The sequence below is a fragment of the Mesoplodon mirus genome, assembly GCF_964341445.2.
Source record: "Mesoplodon mirus genome assembly, chromosome: 4".
Taxonomy (NCBI): Eukaryota; Metazoa; Chordata; class Mammalia; order Artiodactyla; family Ziphiidae; genus Mesoplodon; species Mesoplodon mirus.
In genome coordinates, this window is record NC_138979.1 from 45329192 (window position 1) to 45353804 (window position 24613).

General features: G+C 35.9%; 1 protein-coding gene across 1 annotated transcript in view; it reads left to right on the forward strand.

Annotated features, from left to right (window-relative positions):
- The window catches only part of UNC13C (unc-13 homolog C), a gene marked incomplete at its 3' end in the record, with an annotated part of 622886 nt that overhangs the window by 326844 nt on the left and 271429 nt on the right, over positions 1 to 24613 (forward strand). Inside the window, exons 14-17 of the mRNA XM_082618350.1 lie at positions 3147 to 3303; positions 12391 to 12459; positions 14128 to 14217; positions 19787 to 19915. Of these exons, the coding sequence (XP_082474476.1) occupies positions 3147 to 3303; positions 12391 to 12459; positions 14128 to 14217; positions 19787 to 19915 (445 nt within the window). The remainder of the gene's footprint in view (positions 1 to 3146; positions 3304 to 12390; positions 12460 to 14127; positions 14218 to 19786; positions 19916 to 24613) is intronic.

Consider the following 24613-nt stretch of genomic DNA (forward strand, 5'->3'; position numbering starts at 1 on the left):
TCTGGTCATATAATGGTCTAGAATGTGCTCCTGGAAATTTGGGCTCCACCAGCCTAAAATTGCTAGGGTTCATTGTACACAATATTTTGTTTCTTTCCATTGTGCCTTGGTTTTAATTATTCCATTCCTTTGGAATATTACATTCTTTATCTATCAGCAATAGCAAGCCCTGTGCTCGCTCTGGCTATCTCTTAGTCATACATTAACTCTTAGCCCAGCATCATTTCAAGAAGTCTTCCTAGACAGCCCCCCCACCACCACCAAGGTACAATACACTCACTCTAATTTGGTGTTTCATAGCACTGTTATGCTTTTCTTTCTCATAACTTTCTCAAAATTGTATTACATTTCTTGTGTCACTGATTCTCCCACTAATCTGTAAGTGAACTCATTACTGTATACCCAGTATCTATACCCATGGCTTTCAGACATGTTCAGTAAATACCTATCAAACTAAATTCTAGGGACACTAAACTCTCCACTCTTCCATGGCCATTACGTAATCACTCATCCTCTAGACCTTGACTCAGATGTTTCCCTCTGACTTCTCCTATACTAAGTTCACCACTAGTGGACTCAACACAACCTTTGGACCTTTGCCATCCACCTCCAGGCCTCACTCCTCCATCCCATGGCCCACCCAAACCCTTACATACCTCTGTAACAGCACTTTCTCTTGTGTAACAAAATGAGGTTTTAATGTGCATGCCTCTCAATTAGGGTATACATTAATTTTTTACACCAGGACCATGTTTTAATCAACTCAAGATCCCTATCAGGAAGAATAGTCACAGAAATATAGTAAATGTGTAGTTGTTAAAGGGAGAATACTTTGCCCAGATGCCTTTAACATTAAAAAAAAAAATGAATGAATGAAAGGTTAAAGAGTAGAAAAACAATAGAATCAATTCTAATTCTATTTTTCATCAATTCTGATAAGAGAAAGTATTATAATTATACTATTTGATTGTAAATTGAATTTATTTTTTAGAGAACAGCAGTGTGAATGGCAGTTTATTTTCCTGTTTTCTAATTGTTTATGAATAATATGTATTAACATTAAATTATAAACACATAGCAAATATTTCATTAAACTAAGAAACTCTAAATTACATTTATTTACATAGCTTTTTGCCTATATTACCCATAAATTTTCATATCTAACATAAATTATTTGTTAAACCTCTCATTTTGGTTATAAAACATTGCTTTGGGATTGCAAAGCCACAATTTCATAGGGCATTTTCATCATTAAGATATTGGCTGAATCAAGTCAAAGTATAAAATAGACAAAGCTTTGTTGTTGATATCCCCGGTCTTCCCATATAGCACTCATTTTTCCCTAAGATGCCTTATAATTGCATCATCTTCAAAATAAAACTTTCTATTTCACTTATCAAATTCACACCGTGAACGCCTTAAGCAGAATATTCATATGTTCCTCCATTGTTCTACTTAAAGTACCTGCTAAGCTGTTGCTACTGCTCTTACCGGACAACAAAAATCACAGGGTGGGAGCTGCAAGCAGTAAAGACTAAGTAACACACCTGCATTAGGAAAATACTAATTCTGGTTTAAAAGCAAGAACAAAATTATTCATTCTGGTGACCTCCAGAATCTCTTTAAATAGATAATGCATGCTGAGGAAAATAAACTTCTGGTCTTCGAGTTCCTCACCAGTTTATTTTGACAGTTGGTGATTGCCTATCTCTTGTTCCCACCTAGGTATGTATATTTCCCTTTTGCCATCTCCTACATTATCCCATTTAGGCATTGCATATTCCATATCTCTTGACCTCTGACTTGGGTCTAACAAATCTAATTATTTGACAGTTTTGAAAAAAGAAAGAAATGTGATACCATATGTTAGTTTTTATTTAATTTCTATTTTTAATATATTTATATCACGTGATATTCGTAATAGATATAAATTATAAGTAGTGTATAATAAAGTCAAAATATGCATCATTTACCTAAAAGAAGAAAGCAGTGATCATCTAATTCCAGGGTTACATTACACAGATCATGTAACTCTCACGGCATACTTTGCTGTTCACGATCCTCAAAGATCCATGTTTAAAAATGTAGCCTACGTTTATTAGCTTATCGAAGTTAGATGAGTGGCCTGGCTAAGGTCTAAGAAATGCAACATTTCCAGGACCTCCATCCATTTCTTTTGAGCTGCCACTTGGAGCATTTATTTATGTGGGTACATTCTGTGTTTGTGTTCAATAATACAAAATTCAGAGATGCCTTGGTGTTGGATAAATTACTGAGATATGAGAGCAAAATAGGATCAGATTAGGTAATGAAAATTTCTTTCTTCCAAAAGAAGAAAGAAAGAATTTCTTTCTTCTTTCTTCACTTTTATCACAAGTTGTGCTTTCAATTTTTAAGTCTTTTGTTAGAGTTCAAATGAAACAAATTTTCCTGAGAGAAGTAATGGAATTGAACACTTGATGCTTCTGATGTCTGTAAATGATACTTTTATTCAAGGTTTAAAAGAAATCGTCTTTAAGCATAAAGCTGGCATAATTCAGTTTGTCTTCACTGTTCATTTGTTAGCTTAATTAAACTCTGGCTTTAGCAAAACCTCAATAAACAAAACTGCTTGTAGAAGATACTCCTTAATAACAAAAGCTCACAAACTGGACTCAGGTCAGATGTTAAGTTGACTTGTTCAGTCAGCGTGCAATGAAAGGAGGGCCTCTTGTTTACCTTATCAGTGTGAGAGGAATACAAGTGTGAAAGAACATTCTGGTTGCAATTCAACATTTCAGGAACTGAAGTAATTGGGGACAGAGTTGCCAGAGAAAGGGAGACTCCTGGATTATTGCTTTTCAACAGTGTTAGATTCCACTGGAAATTGCACTTTTTGTGTGTACACACAACACTCTCCCAGTTGAAAGAAATTATGCACATATCCTTGTGGCAAATCACATTCTAATTAAGCCACTTCACATTTGTGAATGAGAAGTTTTTAAAAGGCTGAAATTGCTTTCTCTTTCAATTAGTAATTTTAAGAGTTTTCTCTCCTTTTCATAGATAGAGTAGAGGAATTACTTAATTGCTGATGTTAGAGGATACGCTGATATGTGAATTAATTAGATTCTGTTTTTAAAGCACTTAATGTTTTTGTCTTGCAGGCACTTTTCATGTCTGTCTTCTAAATACATGTGCCCCGGTGTCCCTGCTGTAATGAGCACCTTGCTGGCAAATATAAATGCTTTCTATGCTCACACAACTGTTTCAACAAATGTACAGGTTTCTGCCTCAGATCGATTTGCCGCTACCAACTTTGGTGTAAGTATTAATTTTTGAACTTGAAAATTCCTCATAACTTATGGGACTTAGATTTTCAAGGAGCTTTGGATTCCAGATATTCTTAGAATCTTACTGCAGAATGTACATCTTAAGGAATATCTCTTAGTGTAATAGACTAAAGCTTAAAGTTTATTTGGAACATGTTCAGTGAAATACCTTTATTTGACTGTCAGTAGGTATCTTCATTAGATTAAATCTTCATATCTAGAATGGCTTTTCCAATGGAGGAAAACATACATTTTGTGATAGAGTACTAGGACTTATAGAAAATCCTCCATGTAAGCAAATTTGGGATTAACCATGGCCGATATCGTTCCCTCGTAAATGTGAGCTCAGTTGGCTTCTCTAGAGCCTTTTGGGTTCCATTTGCACTTCCTATTGGTTTCTACTGGTACTGATGGATAAAGGCATATCATCTAAGTAAAAAAAAAGTGTTAGGTGTATAAAGAAGCCAAGAAAACTCTCTGTATCTAATTAAAACTGTCCACCTGACAATCAAATGCATCAAGAACACACTGAAAAGTAAAAATGCAGGATCCTAAGGAGTCTCAAGTATTTATCTGTTGTACCTGGTGCTGGAACCCATTCTCCATAAGCATAATTAAATTGAAATTGACAAGACTAGAAATAGGATATAAATAAACAGTAATTCCAGTAAAGTGGTGAAGATCTAAACTGAGAATTAGTGGAGATGGGGTAGGAAGGACAAATTCCAGAGCTTTTCAGGGCATAGAATCAACAGCACTTGCTGTCTTTAGGTATGTGAAGAGTGAGAGAAAGGGAAAGATGCCTGGAAAGATTCCCAAGGTTTTCACCAGGGCAGTTGGTAGGTGGTAGCTCTGTTCAATAACCCCGTGAGACAGGTAGTTCTGTACTCATTTGTTTGTGGAGGAAACTAAGATCCATTGTAGGAAGGTGATTTCCATGACACCATCGTTACTCTTTTCACTGCACTTCCAAATCAGTTCACTGAATAGATTTGTGTTATTGATCATGTTGTTAGAAATCAAATTTTGAGGTGTGTGTTATAAAGTAGAGACAAATGAGACCCAGCTAATAAAGGGGTGTAAAGCCAATAGGGAAAAAAATGTGCTGCTATGTTTACTCTTTTCTTGTCCTTTTCATTTAAAAGAAAACACATGTGAAGTATGTGAGATGAGTTGGAATGAATTAAAAGAAAAAGTAATTGTTATTTAACGACAATCAAAATAAATACTGGTAGAAGAGAACACTATTTGGGTTAAGAGTCATGGGGTTTGAGTTTGTATTCAAATTTAACAAGTCAGTTCAGTCATTCAAGCCTCAATATCTCAATATGTTCATTGAGGGTAGAAATTATTGCTCTGACATGTTTCTCAAATTTAAGATGAAAATCAAATGAAGTAAAAGATAAGCTAGTTTGTAATAGTTGAAAGTGCTCTATAAATATAAGGTATGAGGATTTCATCTCTCCTGCCTGTCCTCTACTTTTGTTAGATAGATTGGCTCTTGTAAGAGCTGGGACCAAAGAAAATTCCCTAGTCAGCTCAACAAAATACTATTATGACCATCACCAGATCATAGAACAGTTTTTGTTATGAAAACCTCATAAAATTGTTTTGCTTTTAATATTCTGCCTGGATATACTGTAGAGAATAAGCCAACCTTGTGGAACACTGAGCCTTTCTACCTCTGAGAAAGAAGATGTGTTTATACGACTAATTTCCATAAAAGCTACCTGGAGGAAAATGAGATAGCATGCTCCTTTACTTCATGCTGACCCAAAGAAGAGAAGCCAGATTGATTTCACTACTTTGCAGTGTTTCAGTAGCAACATAGTTATAACAAAGTTCACTTTGTAAATCAAATAATTTATTGTAGGACAGGGTCAAAAAAGAAATCTTCCTTCAAACTACATCTTGATAACTTAGTGATTTGATGTGTAAATTTGACTAAATTTTTCTCTACCTATTGAAAATAATGCTATTTGCTCAGTCAAATATAATAAGTATAAAACTTCCCACCTTCACTTGGCCTGAAGTTCTTATTTACCTGACTTCTGAAGTTGATACTGTCACTTGTGAATCAGGCAGGAACACTATTATATAGGCCCCTTTTTATCTTTCCCAAAGGTGTAATCCAGACATTTTTGAATCTCAAAAAATAAACCAGTGGAAAAGCTTTCTTACCTATGTGGACTGTAAAACAAACAAATATCTAAGAAAAGGAAATCATTACTCTTTCCAATCCAAACTTTTTGTGTGCAAATGTTATTTAAAGTCATGCTTTGTATGAAAAATGTTCAAGAATAAAGTGAAAAGAACAGAACCATTGAGTATGGAGATGAAAGAGAAGCAAGGTCGGCTGAGGAAAATGATTAGAGAAATTGGGTAAAAATGATGATAAAAATCTGACGTTATTAAAGATAAGGTAAAAATATTTTAAGAAAAGAGGAGTATATTGCATTGTCAACTGTTGCAAAAAGTTCAAGTAAGATGGCGAAAGGAATGAGCCTGTTGGCTTTGGCAATTAGGAGGTCATTGCTAAGTGAAGCAGTTGAGGTTAAAGCCTAATTTCATAGAGATCTTCAGTGAATGGCATGTATGAATAGCTGTGTCAATTAGGGTTCACTTATTCCCTAAAATATAATGCAGTCATTAAAAAATCAAGCTTTTAAAGAAAAGTGTATATAATTGAGCAATGCCCATTAAAAAATGACAAATGAAAATATATACATACAAAAATCTATATATAATCTAATTCCAACATTGAACACACACACACACACATATATATACATATACATATATATATATATATATATATATATATATATATATATGTATATATATGTATATATACGGGTTTAGAAACAAGCCTGAAAGAAAATGTGCCAAAATGCCAATAGTCTAGCCACTTGGTGGGACTACAGCTAATATTTTCTTGTTTTTGTTTTGTATTCATCTTTATACTAAAGTTGTACATTTTTCTATATTGTATTTGTATTTTATAATAATGAATAAAAGAGGGAAAGTGGGTGATGAAATAGAGACTAACCCGTTAAGCAACTTGAATGAGAAGGTAAGAGAGAGATTGGTCAAGAGTGAGCAGGTTTTACCATGAAAAAAGAGATGTTACTTTTACTGTGTGGTTGGGTAGGAGCTTTTATTATTTAATAAGATAAATTTTAACATATGTAATAGATTGTTAGGACAGGAACTAGCTGCAAGAATGAAGTTACAGATTTATCAGATGGAGAATAAGTGATATAATAACATCCCAGAGGAGAAAGAAGTAAATGTAGTCAAGAGGATGGAAGGAGGGACATTCTTTGGAATAAGAAAGGACAAGTTCCTATTCTGAAATTTGAGGAAATAGTGTGTGAGTCCCTGCAGAGAATGCTAATCTTCTGATAAAGGAATGAAAAGTTGATGGAATCATACTATATTTCCCTAATCTTCTCTATGATTGTCTACAGGACAAGAAATTCTTATATATAAGACAAGGGCTATGATAAAGATGCACAAGCTAGAGGAGGCTGGAAAAAGGGAAGGGACTAGAAAGACAAATGCTTCAGGATCACATAAGAGGAATTCCTAGCATAAATCTGTTGTTACAACAATTCATGTGGCTGTGAGTTTTTCTCAGAATTTCTCAGCACTCAGATTCTGATGTAGTAACATATAGCAGAAGGTTGAAATTTCCCACACACAAAAAAAATAGAGATGATAGAAGGGTTAGAGAATTAGCATATAGGTGACACTATCAAAAGAAAGTTGAAGTGATTCACCATGGGATCTAGGTTTGCTAAGTGGCACCATGATAGAGACAGAGATAAAGGATTTGGGTAGGAACATCATCCATGTAGTTAAGATTTCAAAGGGGGAAGCCTCAGGTCCAAGATGTATCTCTAGGAGTAGGTTGTTGAAAACTGAGTGTAAAAACAGTGGTGTACTGGAGCTAGTTTGTACCTGCTAACAGGCAGTGATTGCTGATTTTTTAGGAATATTGCAGGCTGGTTGTTGAGTACAGCCATCTTGAAACTGGAAATACTGAGAGTATTTTTTATCATGAAAACTGGCAAATGCTAAAAATCAAGGCTTTTTTCTTTTGGAGAGATGGTTTTGTTGCACACCCTTGAATGCAAAGATTTCTGGGAGTCAAGATTATCAAAAAACTTGATTGGATAAAACATCTCCATGTGTGTTGAAAACACCGTGGGTAGAGCAAGAGTTGGAAAGGAAGAAAACTCCATGAGGTGGGGGTCAGTTTTTCAACTTTGAAGAAAAGTTTTTAGGAAACTTATTTAGTTAGTTATCTTAAGACACAAATAGCAAATTATTAGTAAAATTGATGTTTATCTAGCTCAATTTTTTCTTGAGCATAGATACGCTCTGACATAGCCAGTGCCCTGCAAAAACAAATATGCTAATAAATATTTCCTTTTCATTACAGGTATTCTTTTATTTGGTTGCTTGTTCATTCAAGACATATTTATGTGATACCTCCTTTAAGGCACTATGGCAGGTAGTAGAGGGACTGAAAGATAAATGTTTACCTCTGTTCTCTGGGTCTTATACTCTAATGGGATAGTCACCTAACCATGTGTAACAGTAACCATAAATCACTCCCCAAATGGGATAAGTGTCAAAGGAGTTCATACTTGTAAATTTGCTTTGAGATTGAGGAGGAGAAAATGATGGATACTTTTCAGAGGCTCATGAAAGCTGGCCAAAAGGAACAGTGCTTTTAGGAATGAGTAGTATTTTTCAAAGTCCAAGAAGTAGAAGGAAAACTACCTTAGGTCTTCGAAATAAAGACAAGGAAAAGATACAAAACTAAGTTCAAAGTGTGTGTAAGGTAGGCTGCCTAATGTATAGGGCAGATAGAATAAAAGATGGAAATATAAGAGAACATTGTGTTACTGAATCGATATTAGATTGCTGAGGCCCTTTAATGCCCACTCAGATGTTTGGACTTCATTCTTGAGGCATCGTGTAGAATCTGATAGAATTTCTGATTTAGAAAGGTCACTCTGTAGAGGAAATGTTGCAGAGGGGAGAGATAGAATGTATATCAGACAGTGATTCAACTATACGGTGATGGATGGGAACTAGATTTGTGGTGGTGATCGCTTTCTAGTGTATACAGATGTCAAATTATAATACTGTTTGCCTGAAACTTATATAATAATTTTAAAAAATCAGCACTTCCCCCTGATCACACAGCCATGCCCCAACATATGTGTTCCTTTTCCAAATCCCTGGGAAACCCGAACTTTCTGATAAAACGACAGGAAATGCTTACAATCATAGAAAATGCAAAAAATAAAATAAAAACAAAAACATGATGTCTAAAACAATTTGCAAAAAAAAAAAGAAAAGAAAATGCTCTAAAAATAAAAAAGGGAGGTTAGGACCTAGTGTCAAGAAGAAGCCTGTCTAAAGTTTAGTCAGACTGAGAGAAACGTTAGGCTTTCATGCTCAGTGAACTATAATATCTCAGTGCTTTTCAAGTTTGCCTATTAAGTGACTTCTTATATACTCTTTGAATTTATGTCATTTATTAATTAGTGTGTCACTGATAGCATTGTTTCAGTGGCATTTTATAATTTTATGGTATCTCTATTGGTATCAATATTAATCTCAAATCAACAAGAAATGCAAATGTATTTCCAGTATGTTCATATGATTAGCATTAATTAAATTATCAAAAACTTATCTAAATAGCTTACACATTAATTCTACTTGAAATGTTTCTGTTCTGCTTAAAGAATGACTGCTTTCAATATGATCTGGAAAAAACTTTATAATTTGCTGGTCCAGGTCAGAATAATTTTATCCTATTCTTGTAAATTTATGAAAACCTAAAAGCAGGTTGCACATGCAGCTAGGGCTCCTCCCAGTGAAGCTGAATCAAACAAGGACCCCGAGAGCTTAAGCATCATTAGCTTCAGGTTAAATCTACTGCAGCTGTTGGAGTGAGATACTGAGAAGCAAAGGAATGGGAGAGAGAAGCTGCAGATGATGCAGAGGTTTTTACACACCTTCTTTATAAGAGCTTTTCCTTCCACAATTTCCAGTGTCCTAGGGAAACTTGCTAAGAGTGTCCTTGTGGGGTAGTAACTGCCTCCCCCTACTCAAAATCTCCCCTTTTCTCATGGGTCAAAACTGGCCCACCAACTGGTTTTGTACAGCTCATGAGCTAAGAATGGCTTTTACATTTTTAAATGGTTTTTAAAAATCAAAAGATTGTCATTGGTGATACATGAAAATTATATGAAATTCATGCTTCAGTATCCGTAAGCAAAATTTTATTGGAAAACAACCATGCTCGTTTGTTTATATATTGGTTATAGAAGCTCTTGTGCTACAATGACAGAGTTTAATAGTTGTGACAGAGACCACAGAACTGAAAATATTTACGATCTGGCTCTTTACAGACAGTTTGCTGACCCCTGGTCTAGAGTTATTCTTGTCAACTAATTAAACCTAAATACTTGATAACAGATAATGCTTAATGTTAATATTATAGATTTAGCCCCTAATAGCAGACATATGTAGTCCTTACCAAATGCAAAGAACTGAATAACTTGACAGTTTCAGATATTGTGGCATGTCCCTCGAGAAACATTTTTTAATCGCAGTCTTTTCTTATTCCTCAAATCACACCATGTAGGTGATAGGCCTCCTCTGCTCTCACAAAGGCAATCTCACTCAAGTTAAATAGAAATATGGTAAATGAAACAAAATTTCAGGCTGTCCTTCTGTTTACAAAATGTCTGTGAAAATTCTATCAGGAGCACACTTTTAATTTCACGTCATCTGATATTGTTCGGGATTTAGCAACAACATGCCTGGCAGTTTTCTCCACAGTTTTCTATTTTTCTGGAATGTAAATTTTCCAGCTGGGCACTGAAGATCTAGGTTGGAAGACTAAATGTGTGATCTGTATCAGTCAGAATTCTGTTCAGCTGCATGAAATAAATTCAACAAACCTAACTCAATATTCTTTCCCATGTAACCTAAGTCCAAAGGTAATAAGGAATTCAGGGCTAGTACAGCTGCTCAGGACTGTAATTTTTTGAAAGGGTGGGCAAACAGAGTTAGGATGAGGTGTGGAGGCTCCTAGCTTCCTGCCTCATCATTCTTACCAATTGTTTAGCTTTTCATCTTATAGCCCCGGGATGACTATTTGACCTTCTAGTATCTCATCTGAGTTTAAGGTGAGAAAAAGGAGAGAGACACAAAGGGCAAATGGAAAAAAAGTCCTAACAAAGAATTATATAGCAAATACTAATACAACAACTCTGCAGAGCATTCTTTTAGAATCTTTCTAAATAATAATTCATCGGTAGTATGCTGGCTGGTTCCATCCCCTTTAATAAACTGTATACATCTCATTGGCCAAAATCATGCTACATGGCCATTGCTAGAGTAAAAGAGGCCTGGGAGGGTAGGTTTTTCATAAAGGACATATTTGACTCTTGAGGTTCTATTAGGAAGAGAAGAAGGGATATTGGGCAGACAACCAGAACAGTTGGTCCCAGTATACACAACAGGGCCAGTGATTTGGGTCATAGCATGGTTGACTAGGGTCATGTCAGCTGTCTTAATGATTCATACCAATCACAGATGTCATATAAAGCATCCAGAGACTGACACAAACACATTGATTTTTACAGTCGTTGAATGATTAACTACTATGGCCTAAATCGATGATTGTAGCAGCTCTCTTATTTTTCTATTTTGATTGAGATCCACTGACCCACATTGATGGAGGATGGGGGTTAATAAAGGGCAACATAGGTCACCTCCTCCCCTAGGAAGGTATGATAGAGAATAAGAAAGAAAACTCTAAGACATTCATTGTATTTTCCGGCAGCTTTACTGGAGAGTCTTACTTGCCTAACAAGATAGCAAGCTTCTGGAAGGCAAGGGTCATTTCTTAGGCTCTTTCATTGCCTCCACAAGGGTTATTAACACAGAGGCAATACTCAAACTTTGTTCACTGATATATAAACCTGATAAAAGGCAGTTTATTCAGAAAATTGAAGTTTCAACTTAGGAACAATTTATCAACTCCTGTTAATATTCAACTCACTTCATCAAGATCAGTGACTTAAAGGGATAAGAGTTATATACCCCATAAATCCAACTTGTATGTGAAACTTCTAGGAAAAATTTCTACTTTTGCTAATATATTCCAAAGTGTAATTTGGTGTTTACAGAATATTCGTCTAGGGAGGAACCTTTACTGTCATTTACTACCATCCCCCTATTTTTTTTTTCATTTTTATTTAGGAATCAGAGACTCAGAATGGTGCTTTGTCTATTGTAAAGTTTTCATGTGTGACTTTGATGGTTTTTTACCTTATCTAATTAACTTATTTAATCCACACAACTATATCCTTATGCTTATTAGCAAAACGTTCTAATTCTTGTCCTTTATCATCTTCAAATCCTTCTATGAAGAAATCAGTCCAACCCTGATACAGCATCAGAGGGAGGCATCGGTAATTTTTGTTGACCTGATATTTCATAATTTTTTAATCCTAAATCATAGACATACTTTAAAGGCAGTCAATCCTTTCAAATTATGAAGTCTGGTACCAAAAGGAAAATACATTTGAAATTGTTTTTGACACAAAGAGCAGCTAGTCCCCCTTCCATAGGTGGGAGAAGTTTAAAATAACTATAGTTTAATTTTGGGGAGGTGGTGTGGTGTGTGGAGGTGGGAAGAGGGGTGGGTTATATTCTCTTGTTGACTCATACTGCTGTGAAGGAGTACAGTGGCAATTCAGTTGTCTGGACTCTTTCTTCATGACTCAGCTCTTTGGATACTGTCTCATTCATCACAGAGAGGCAGTGTGACTTACAGGAAAGAGTGTGGATTTGGTGTCAGAGACCTGAGTTTGAATCACTGCTATGTCACATACCAGCTCTATGATCTTGGAGAAATCACTGACATCTTTGAACCTTCCTTTCTATCAAATGGGGACATTAACTCAGACAGATTTTGTTGTGAGGACTACATTTAGAATTATCATTGATTTCCATTCTCCTATTTTGTGTTTGCTTTGCACAGAGGGAAAAATTCATAAAACTACTGGACCAGTTGCATAACTCTTTAAGGATTGACCTGTCAAAGTTTAGGGTATGTACAAAATTATTTGCCTAAAGGTAAAATATGGTGTTTGGCTCGGATGATTTCTTGTCATATTGTAAAAAAAAGTTATCCACTATGTAATGGAAAAGTAAAGATAATGATCTTGGAATCTTGGGTCCTGTCACACTAGACGGGTCCCCTAAGTAATCAAGTAGACATCCCTTGTTTAGGTACCTTGCTCCACATCAACCTGCAGTACTCTGTGTGTGTGTGTGTGTGTGTGTGTGCGCGCGTGCGTGCACATGCACACATGTACAGCTTTAATTTTATGTCTTTTAATAACCATCAGATTGAGTGGCCCTCAGCTAATTCATGAAGTAGACATGTGGCCCAGTCCTCATCTTTAAAAGCTCACCCCTTCTTACTAAGATATCCAGCTGATATTTCCTCAGCTTTTGATATTCCTTCTGGGATTCACTGCTTAATTCACTCCTAGATCAATACAATGTGCGTTTTTTGAAGCTGTACAGAGTTCATTGTCAACAATTCTATACTTCACCTGCAGGTGAAACACACACAAACTCACACATACACAAATATATTCATGTGTGTGTCTGTGTTTGTAAACACACAGATATAATTTTGTTTAGAAAATACAGTTACCAAAAAATTTAGTTACAAATTTTATTTACCAAAAAATCTATAGTAATAATTATTGCATTCTTTAACAATTTATTCTATAATAAATATCTTTCCATATCTGTACATATGTATCTTTCTTACATTCAATTTTTAGTCTCTTATTGATGGATCGCTTAACTGCACATTTCCGGAAATTATAATACCAAATTTTGTCAAACTTACCTTTCATGTCGGAACTGGGGCCAACACTATGAGAAGGGAACTGCTGTGACAGGCAATGAAAATGACATTTGGGGGCAAGAAGGACCTTGAGGCCACCTCATTCACCATCACTTTGACTCTCCAACTCTGCTTGAGTTCATGAATACCTAAAAGTTACCTGTGGTTTTCCTAATGGCTCTTTAAAAAGCCTATCTGAAAGCACGTTAATATGAGAAATTTCTCAATGCTGAAATTGTTTCCTTAATATTTTCATAATTCCTTTCCTTTCCTTTCCTTCAAAATTCTGAACATCTGCATTTTTATCTCACATTTCTCACCAAACTTCACTAACAAAAACTTTTTGTTTAAATCTGCAGTACTTCAGGGAGAGACTATACAGTACAGTCTTCTTTTCTTTTTTTTTACTTTTAGCTTCTTTGTGACTAAAAGTAAATATAGGACATGTAAAATTTCCCAAAAGGATTTGGGAAAAAATAACCCATCTTGAGAAAATTATAAAAAATATTTTCAAATATATGCTCACCCTCCCTCTTTCAGCATGAAACCTATTTTGTGAAACAAGGATGAATAACCTCATAACATTGCATTAATGATATTATTTTGTACATTTTTGTTACATTGTGGGAATAAATAGAAGAATATGGCTTTCCAAGACTAAGACAAGAATACTTCCAACTTGTTTATTTTCTGTGATATTTTACAGTAAAAATATTGTGAGAATACTGTGGTGATACTTTTAAATTTTACACAGTTTACTTACCATTTTCTTTCACAGAAAGTTAGTTATAGTTTATTTGCCACTGGAGGCTTAATGCTGATAATTTACCCATTTTCTGTTTCCTAATTAACCAGGAAAACTTTCCCGCCAGCAATGCTGAAAGATTGCAAGACCTGAAATCAACTGTTGACCTGCTAACAAGTATCACCTTTTTTAGGATGAAGGTACATCTTTTATTTTTGTCACTGTCTTCGTGTGACATACATTTACTCCCTGGTAGAGTCTGGTTTTACCCTTCTCTTGGTCAGTACTGTTCATCCCCATTGATTAAGATGTGGTGCCTTTGCCTGAGCTAAATGAATCTTCCAACATAATGTGTGTTGAAAAAGATTATCCTAGACACTTAAGATACTCTGATACATTTGGCTCAAATTTAGTTTTAAGTTAAATTCATCTTAAACAAAGCTCTCTAGTGAGTGGATGTGACACTTACTGGAAAAAAAAAACAAAAACTCTAAGAACATTAAATGGAAATGGAGTTCACTTTGCATTTCAGTTTTAACTGAGATGTCTTGCTGACTTTTTCATTGCAAGAGAGTAGCCTCTTTTAAGTTTACCCTAATTGTAGCAACTTCCATTTCCTGCCCTGGGAATGTCTATATAGGAATATGTGTGATTGTTTAATCCATTGGTATAATTAATTGCTATCTACCAACCTACACAAATATTTCTTTTTAGGTATATCTTCTCTGCTTTAATAGCAAGTTGTCTGCAATTATAATTTGGCTAGCCGGACAATTCATGTAAAGCCTTTCCTAAAACTACTTGTCAGGCTATGGGCTAAACATTTCTGCCCTTTGAAAGAGAGTTCATGATTTTTTATTCAGGAAATTCCTGTACAGAAAAAATTAGAAATAATTATTTTTCTTCTTTTCAGTTGCCCATGATTATCTTCACTAAAACAGTAAAATTGGTGTTTTATAAGAGAGAAAGAAAACAAAACCATACTGTATAAACCACCCATCCTTTAAAGTTCAATTAAAATTCATTTGCTTTGAAGTCATGGTAAAATTAGGTGACTGGCATAAATAGAATTTACATCAATTCTGATCTGCTGGCAGTAGCTGCTGGAACAGTGCATAGAGGGTGATAGAACTGATCCAGGCTCTCATTGACAAGTGATGCCTGCCATTGACATTGAGGGGGGTAGGAAAATGGGAGTGAGGGAGGGGAGTGCCAGCACAGTGCTCAATACCTGCCTTTCCTCAATCACCAGCCTTGAAGTGTATAGGAAACAAAATCATTTCAAACTTGCAAGTCCTCCCCTACCCTCACTACCAGCTGATGACCTTGCTTCTGATTTCACTGGAAAAACAGGAGCAACTACTGGAAAGCTTACTCAAGGTCTGACCACATGCTCCCGCCACCCACCCATATACTTACTTACCTGCATCTGTGTCCATATTCTGTTCCTTCTTTTTTAATTATGATTGCTTAGCTGTTTGTTCTCAAAAAAAAAAAAGCTGTATCTTCCACTGATGTAACTAATTTCTTCCCCTCCTGAGTTACTAAAACAGTGGTCCATCAATCTTCCTCACTCACCTGAATTATCAGTCTTCCACACTCTACTGGATATTCCCCATCACCAAATATGCTATTATTTCCAGTCCTAAAAATATTGCTTGACTCCATTTTCTTCTACAACTACTACCCTTATCCTTCTTTTCCTTTAATACCAAAACCCTTCAAAATAGTCCTTTTTACTTTTTCTTTCCAATTTATTTTCTCAAATTGTCTTCTGAACAAGTTTTCTCCTTCTGTTGTCTTTTTCTCCTCATTATAGACAGTAAAATTCACTCTTATTGTCATAGAGATCTATTAGTTTTGACATGTGTGGTTGTATTAACCACCACTACAATAAAGATATAGAACAGTCCCATTAGCCTCCAGTATTCCCTTGTGCTAGTCCTTTATAGTCAACCTCTCCTACCTCCTGATCTGTTATTGTCCCCTTATGGTTTTACCTTTTCCAGAACATCGTGTAAATGAAATAATAATCTATGTAGTGTAACATATTGGCTATTCAGCCTTCTTCCTGAGTGTATCTACAGTTCATTCCTTTTTATTGCTGAGTAGTAATTCTTTGTTATATATGATCTGCAGGCATTTGGGTTATTTCCAGTTTGGGGTCATATCAAATAAAACTGTTAAAAATATTGAGATATATATATATATATATATATATATATATATATAGTTTTGTGTAAACATAAATTTTCTCTTTCATTGGATAAATAACAAGGAGGGAGATTCCTTGGTCATTTGGTAAATGTATGTAAAACTTTACAAGAAATGCCAATTGCAGTTGTTCTACATCTTCTGGTAAAACTCTTGGCATTTTCCATGATTTTATTTTATTTTTTTAGTCATTCTAATGATGCCAAAAACTCAGCCGGCCTCTGTGCACCAGTGTCAAATCAAATCTCAGAGACAGAGTTTTGGGTGAAGTAGAAAAGCATAGCTTTATTGCTTTTCCAGGCAAAGGGGGGACACAGTGGGATCCTGCCCTCGAAAACTATGTGTCCCTACCTGGGGGGATTTGGTAAGGAGTTTTATAGCAACAGCTCAAGGGTGAGGTTGCGGGTAAGATTAGGGTGTGTGCAGGGCCTGCACTCCTTTAATCGGGCCTCAGGTAATCTGATGAGTTTCTGTGGTTCCTTTAATCTGGTGACCTCCTTGAAGAGATTCTCTGGTTCCTTTCATCTGGAATGAAGAATGCTGGCATCTTCCATTTGTTGGGGGTTTTAGTTCTATAAAGAACCTAAAGATATTGTTATGTGTATCCCTGAGGCAGAACCATGACCTGGCCCCAAGGCTGCACTATTGTTTCTTGACTGCTCCTCCCTTGTCTTGGCATCCCCTCCCTTCCCTGATTAGCAACTGTTCTAATCTGCCCTTTGGAACTCAGGGAGGGTCATGGAGGCTGGAGTCTATTCCCTACAAACAAGTAATGGGGGTGAGAAAGACTTCCGTGACCAGGAGCCCCACAGGATCCTGCACAGTTTCACTAATAGGAATGAAGTTATATCTTATTATGGTCTTAATTTTATTTCTATATTAATTAACAATGTTGATCATGCTTTCTTGAGCTGATTTGCCATCTGAGTTTCTTTTGTGAACAGTCTGTTGAAATGTTTTGCCCACTCTTCATTCTTATTGTTGAGTATTGAGTTCTTTATTTACTGTGGATACAAGTCTTTTGTCAGGTACTTTATTTGCTGATGTTTTCTCGCTGTCTGTGTTTTGCCTTTTCATTCTCTAAAATTATCTTTTGCCTAGCAAAAGTTTTTAATTTTGATAAAGTCTACTTTATCAGCCTTTCTATTTACAGGTAGTGCTACTGACGAAACTAGGGTCACAAAGATTTTTCTGTGTTTCTTCTAAAAGTTTTATTTTACCTTTTACGTTTAATCCTGGGTTCCATTTTGAGAGTTTATTTTTTTTAAATAAGTTGTGAGGTATGGGTCAGGATCATTTTTTTGTATATAGATGTTCGGTAGTTTTCACACCATTTATTGAAGCGATCATCCCTTATTGAATTTCATTCGCATCATTATAAAAAATCAATTGATCATATTTGTTTGGGTCTATTTCTGGACACTCTATGCTGTCCAAATGTCTATACTTTTACCATTACTATGCTGTCTTGATTACTGAAGCCTTATAGCAAATCTTAAAATTAGATAGTTTTAGTCCTCCACCTTTTTTGTTACTTTTCAGAATTGTTTAATAGATTATATTAGTTCTTATTGGGATTTTGGTTAGGATTGCATTAAATCTATAGATCAATCTGTAGAGAACTAAAATTTTTTAAATATTAAATCTTTAAATCCACCCTTATTTTTGGAACCTACTCCAATTAGACTTTTAGCCCATCACTTCACCAAAAATGATCCTGTCAAAATCACCAGTGACCATCACTTTGCTAAATCTAGTGGTCAGTCATCAGTCTTCATCCTACAGTGTTTGGTATCACTTAATATATTTTATCAATTCCTCCTCCAGGAAAGCCTTTCTTCCCTAGATTCCAGGACACCCCTCTTGCTTCTTTTTTCTCCTATCTCATTGGCTGCCTTTTTTCTCTTCTCCATTGCTTTGTTCTTTCTCATTTGTCTAATGTCATAGGGCTAGAATTACCCAGGGCTTATTTTTTGGACCCCTTCTCTTCTCCGTCCATACTCATCTAGTCTCATTTCTTTAAATTCTTCTCTAAGTTAATAATTCTCAAATTTGTATCACTAGCTCAGGCATCTCTACTACTCCAGACTAGTTACCCAAATGTCTGTTTGAAATCTACTTGTATGCATAACAGGCTTCTCAATCTTAACCTGTCAAAAACTGAGCTCCTGATCTTCCAAGCATAGTCTTGCTCATCTAGGTTGAGACCACTTCCAGTGTACCAGTTATTTAGGGCTAAAACCTTGGTGTTAGGCCACCCCCCATAGGCCTACAAGGCCTGTACTTGCCCATCTTCAAGACCAAAGAAAGAATCCAGAACCAGCAACAGAGACGTCAATGGTTTAATGGATGGGGGATCTTATGTGTCCGAAGCAAGGTCCTGGAGTGAGACCTCACTGTGTGCCCCAGGCTCTTGGCCGGCCATGAAGGCAATCTTCACTCCTGGGAGGAAGGGGAGGTTACCAGTTATAGGGGAATTGATGTCAGGTTGGCCTCTCAGTTACCAGGGAAACCAGCAGAGGGGCATGTCCCTCACCACCCCTTTGATAGGTTATCATCATGGCTAAAGTTAGACCAATCATTAGCTGGGGCCTGGGGCAAGTATGTAGGAAGGTCAGTCAGGTAGTAGAGTGTGGCTGAAGTAGGCACTTGTGGAGCAGGAGATGTACAGAGAGCAAGAGGACAGCCATCTTGGGTGACCTGATCATATACTTAGGGTGTCTTTCTCTCACACTGGTCACCCAATCTATCAGCAAATCCTGTTACCTGTTCCTTCCAAAATTAACGAGGATAGAATTTCTTCTAACAACTCCTTGCTCTACCATAGTTCAAGCACTGTCTTCTCATGACTGAATTATTGAACTATACTCATCACTGGTCTTTCTGCTTTGTCCATAGCTGGCCTTAAGGCAGCATAAGGGAGCCTTTTAAAAAACTAGGTCACTTTCCTCTTCTGCTCAAATAGTCTACTTTCTTCCCACCTTGCTCAAAGCTAAGGTTCTTGGAGTAGTCTATTTGCAGTTTTTCCACTGGTCCCATCCTGTTACTTCTCTGAATTGATCTACTATTGAAGTCCTTTGTATTAAATTCTATTCCACTGAAATACTTTCTATCCCTCTTCTTCGGTTTATTTATTTTTTTCAGCATGCAACATCATGTAATATATTTTACTGATTTCTTTTGTTTATTATCTACTAAAATTTAGCTTCATGAGGAAAGAGATTTTTGTTTCTTTTGCTCACTGCAGTATCACCATTGTCCGATATATAGTAGGTGATGATAAATATTTGTTGAGTGGTGAATGGAATGAATGAGTGATATTGATTGGTCACTTTAAGTATTTCTATTTGAATATTTACAACTATGCTCATTTTCTCTGAGTTGTTATATTAGGACGTTAAGGTGGGTGTTTACACATTTAAAACATTTCTAAGATCACATTTCTCCTGAATACAGAAAGTTCAACTAAAAATATTTATTGAATATTGTTTGATTTGTTTATATGGTTTATACAATGTTTTATTTTTGAATTTAAGAAAATATTTTGTCTACCAGGTTCTGGAGCTGCAAAGCCCCCCAAAGGCCAGCATGGTGGTGAAAGACTGTGTCAGGGCTTGCCTGGATTCTACGTACAAGTATATTTTTGACAATTGCAATGAACTCTATTCCCAGCTAATAGACCCGGTAAGAAAAGATGTGTGTCTACCTTCTGTTCTAATGTCTGCTTCCATAAGTTTAGAATGACAGTAAGTGGGAAAGTATGTTCATTCAACTTCACGTTAACTGCAGGTTTTAAGAATTTCCATATCTTTTCTTCACATTTGAACATCACTTTCTTATATATGAGAGTGAAATAATTCACTCCTTAAAATAACTTCATATATTAAAGGTGGATATTGTTGTTCAAGTTTTTCAGGTGAGGAGTTACTTTCAAAAGAATTAAGTGATTTTCTCAAGGTCACACAGTGGGCAAGTGGCAGATTTGGGACTAGAACTTAGGATTTCAACTCCTACTTCTATGTCCTTCCCGTAATTCATCTGCCTCCCTTATCATTTTTTCTCATAAAACTGATAGATGGGGACATATTTATAGAACAGGATGGTAACATTGTCACATATGTAAATTTATTATTAAGAAATATTTCTAAAAATAAAATACAGAAAGTAAATCAAACATGCATATACTTACCACATAGATGACCAGCTGTTAACATTTAGCAATATTTGCTCTGCTCTTTATTGTTTAAAGCCATTAAATGTTAGACATAAATTGGCATTTCACTTTGTAGTTCTTTCAAATTCCATTCTCCTCCCTTCCTCTTCCTTCAGAAATGAACACTGTTTTAATATTGGTGAGTTTGAACATCTTTTCACATATGCTCAATGAACACTTCAGTTTTATTTTCTGTATATCGCCTATTAATTCCTTGCTGATTTTTCTCTTGGCTTGCCTGTCTTTTGCTTATTAATCTGTAGAAAATTCTAAAGTATATTTTAGATAGTAATCTTTCTTTGTTATGTAATTTCATATATTACTTCTTTCTTTATATGTGATGTGTCTTTTTGTTGCATTGAAGTTTTTTAATGCACACTATGATTTATATATATCGCTATTAGTTCTATAGAACTATTGCTTGGGATGGCTCTTTAACATGTACCTATTGTCTATCCACTTCTGTGAAGAATGCAGTTGCTCAAATAGATATTGAAAACCGTGCAGTTACCTGTGGAACTTCCTGGTTAGTTGAGTGGGGCAGATTCTAGAAAGCTGATGTTGGATGAAGGAGCATAGGAGTCTTTCAAGCTAGGTTTCAGGCTGGGTTTCTTATGGTATTCATCCTTTCTGGGGTCACTGACTCCTTAGCCTAATAGGAGAAAACATTAAAGCTGGAGTCTGTCACTGTATAAGCAAAACAACATAAAATCACATAATTGTTCTTAACTTTAGCTTAACATTCCCACTACGTGTGCTATTGTTTGGAAACTTGGTTCTCTGGGATTTCTAGGGATTAAATTGTCTCTGACTTCAAATCTCCCCTTGAGTGGCTTTCTAATGGCTTCCCTTTGTCTATTCTCTACTCTCTATCTTCCTCCCACAAAGCTCTTTCAATTCTTCCTCTACTTTTTCAACATCGTCTTTATTCTACCCAAATTTTAAAAATTAAGCTTTTTATTATACCATGTAAGTTACCCATACATAACTATATACATACCGGGCTTTACCACCTTTAATTTCCTACTCCTTGCAATTCCAAATTCAAACTGGTCCCTCTCATGAGCCCTAAATTCTATTATTTTCTATGAACTGGCCATCTTCTTTTACATTCATGTGTTTATCCTGTTCTATCTGCCTAAAATGTTCTTCCCCCATCCTCTGCCTTCAAAAAATCCAAGTTAAATATGACCTCCTCTCCTATTAATTCACACTCAGTGGATGAATCAAATCATCAAGGTCAAGTGTCATACCTTATTTAGTGTCTTTCTAATATATTAATACTAATAATAGTAAAATAACAGCCTTATTTATATAAGCTATATAGAAATATGTGCAGTTCCCATAAAGCAAACATACCCCTAATAAAAAGCAAATAAATTGTCACATCAAAATGAATCTAATATAGCTTAATATTTGCTTATTTGGCTTCAAAAACAATGTTTGCATGATTTTCTAACTGACTGGTATTCATTTTATGTGGACAGATTTATAGATTTTATATGAAATCTTGTCCATGTGGAGATTGTTTGGAGCTAAGTTTAAATCTAAGAAAAAGACTTTTCCTTAAACATTGTTATCATTTGAAATTCTAAAGAAAGCACCCATTGGACCTGAATAATTTAGGAAACTAATACTCCCTAGAGCCCTTCTGGAACCATCTTGGAAAAATTTTAATAATTAAGGCTTATCTCCCCTCAGTTGACTATAACCCCATTCTCCGAGGAGCTCAAGTTAAGACCTTTTTCCTTCACACTATACATCTGAATTGTCCTCAAATTCTGAGGACTTTATCTTCAAAATCAAACACCTTATCTTCACAGTACATCTAACCACTTTTCACCACCTTCATGCTCCCACCTGGTCTGAGTCACCATTGTTGCTCACTTGGATTACTACATAACTTACTAACAGAGCTCAGTGCTTCTACCCTACAACCTCTGCCTATGTTTAACAGAGCAGCAAGAATGGCCCTTTTAAAAAGTAAGTCAGATTATGTCACTCTTTTCCACATAATATTCTAAAGTCCCTTCATTTTAGTCATGTTCAAAGTCCTTTCAATGGCAGTAAGACCCAGGATCTACCCATATTGCACCTTCCACCCCACTTACTCTGTTACTCTGTCCTTACACATATCATCGTGAGTGGAGAGGAAAGTAACATGAACAATGCTGTATCCCTGGTACCTGCAAGAGTGCCTAGATCATAGTAGGTGCTCAGAAATGTGTTTGTCGAATAAATTGAATGAATGAATAAACAATTACTTTTTTCAAACGATACAAAAAGAAATTACAGGTTATTTGGCCCTTTATAAACAAGACTGAAAGGAGTGCTCTATCATAGGAGACTCTCAGTCCTTCCTAAAGCCTCTTGCAGTTGTATGGGGTAGTGTTGCAGGGTCCTGGACAAGATATGGGAGGAACTGATGAAAGCTACATCTAGTCCCAACCCTTAAAAACATCCTGAAGTTTCCTCCAGCTCTCTCTCTTCTGCTGTAGTACCCTGGAAGGACACACATTCCACATGGTATGGATACCAGGTGGAGGACTTCAGCAATAACCCATTACTGCAGTAACTTATTGAGGTTAGGAGATTTATCTGTTACCACAACAAACTTGGCTTATTTTGACTAATAGACCTTCAAATCCATTTCCAACCTGCCACCCAAAGTATCTACTTAAAATATATATGACTGTCCTATCTGTAACCCCCATTCATTCATGGGATTAAGTCTAAACTTTGCAATTATTCAAAGGTCCTCTAAGATGTGAGCTCTGGCTAGCTTTCCTTATTTCAACGTAATTTTCCCCTTGCTTTCTGTGATTCAGGACACTAAACTCCATGATGCCGCCATCTGCATTGTTGGTTTTTTTTTATCATTAAACTTTATTTTTTAAAACAATTTATTTATTTTATTTATGTTTGGCTGCGTTGGGTCTTCGTTGCTGTGCGCAGGCTTTCTCTAGTTGCAGCGAGCGGGGGCTACTCTTCGTTGAGGTCTTCGTTGAGGTCTTCGTTGCGGTGTCTTCTCTTGCTGCGGAGCACATCTGCATTGTTTTTATCTACCTGGATTTGCTTCACCTCCCCAAACCCCTTTGTGGCTAACTCGAGCTCACTGACCTTTTCTTCAGAAAGCCGGAGTTGTGGCTCTCTGCTCTCATAATACCCTGACATGTCACCACTAGCACACTTACCGTGATGCATTTATTAGGAATATAATGTAATATTTGTCTGGTTTGTCTTCCCTACTAGGCTGTGAGTTTCATCTTTGTATCCCTAGTGTTCAACGCTATGCCTGACACAGAGTACAGTTGATTAACTAATTAGTAAGAAAGAAATTTTATAAAAACAGCACTCTGTTACTTATTTATATTCTACTTCACTGACTCCACTTCAAAGTCTGTGGTCAAGAACATGATGTTTGAACCCCTGAGTTTAGATTCTGGCTCTACTGCTTATTAGTTTGGTCGCCTTGGATGAGGTAGTCAGCCTCTTCAACTCTCAGTTTCTTCATCAAGACATACTTTTAGTATTCATGCCACTTCTGTTTTCATCTGAGTTCTCTCTAGATAATGTAATGCCTGAAACCAAGAAACAAGAGTTTCAGGGTTGTTAGGCACAGTATAATTCTGATTATTTAAATGTAGAAGCTCTCTTTCTTTCTCCAAAGGGGTTTTGAAGAACCATATAAGAATAGTGCTCAGAATAAAAATGAAAAGCAAACTTGAGAGATAAGTTGAAATTGTTGCAGTTAGAAGAAATAGCTAAAAAAGGCTGGTGGCACACTCATGGAGCAGCATTTACCTTGGGTGGATCACCACGCCCATGTTTGTCCTTCAGTTTAGCAAAACTAAGAACTCAGGTGTGGCAATGTGGACATAGGTGATTGATCTCTTGCATAAAGACACATGAGGGATCAATCTATAAACTAGCCCAATGTTCTAATTATATTTTTAATTAATAATGAGTTCAAGAATCTCTCATAAGCTTATTAGCTTTTTGAGTAACCATTTTTATAAATTACCTATTCATAGCTTGTGCTTATTTTTAAAAATAGAATATCTTTTTCTGGTTGCTATTCTAAAGTTACTTAGCTCTTTGTCAGCTTTTGACATTGCAAAGATGTTCACAATCCTTCATCTTTATCTTTGTCACAGCGTACATTTATA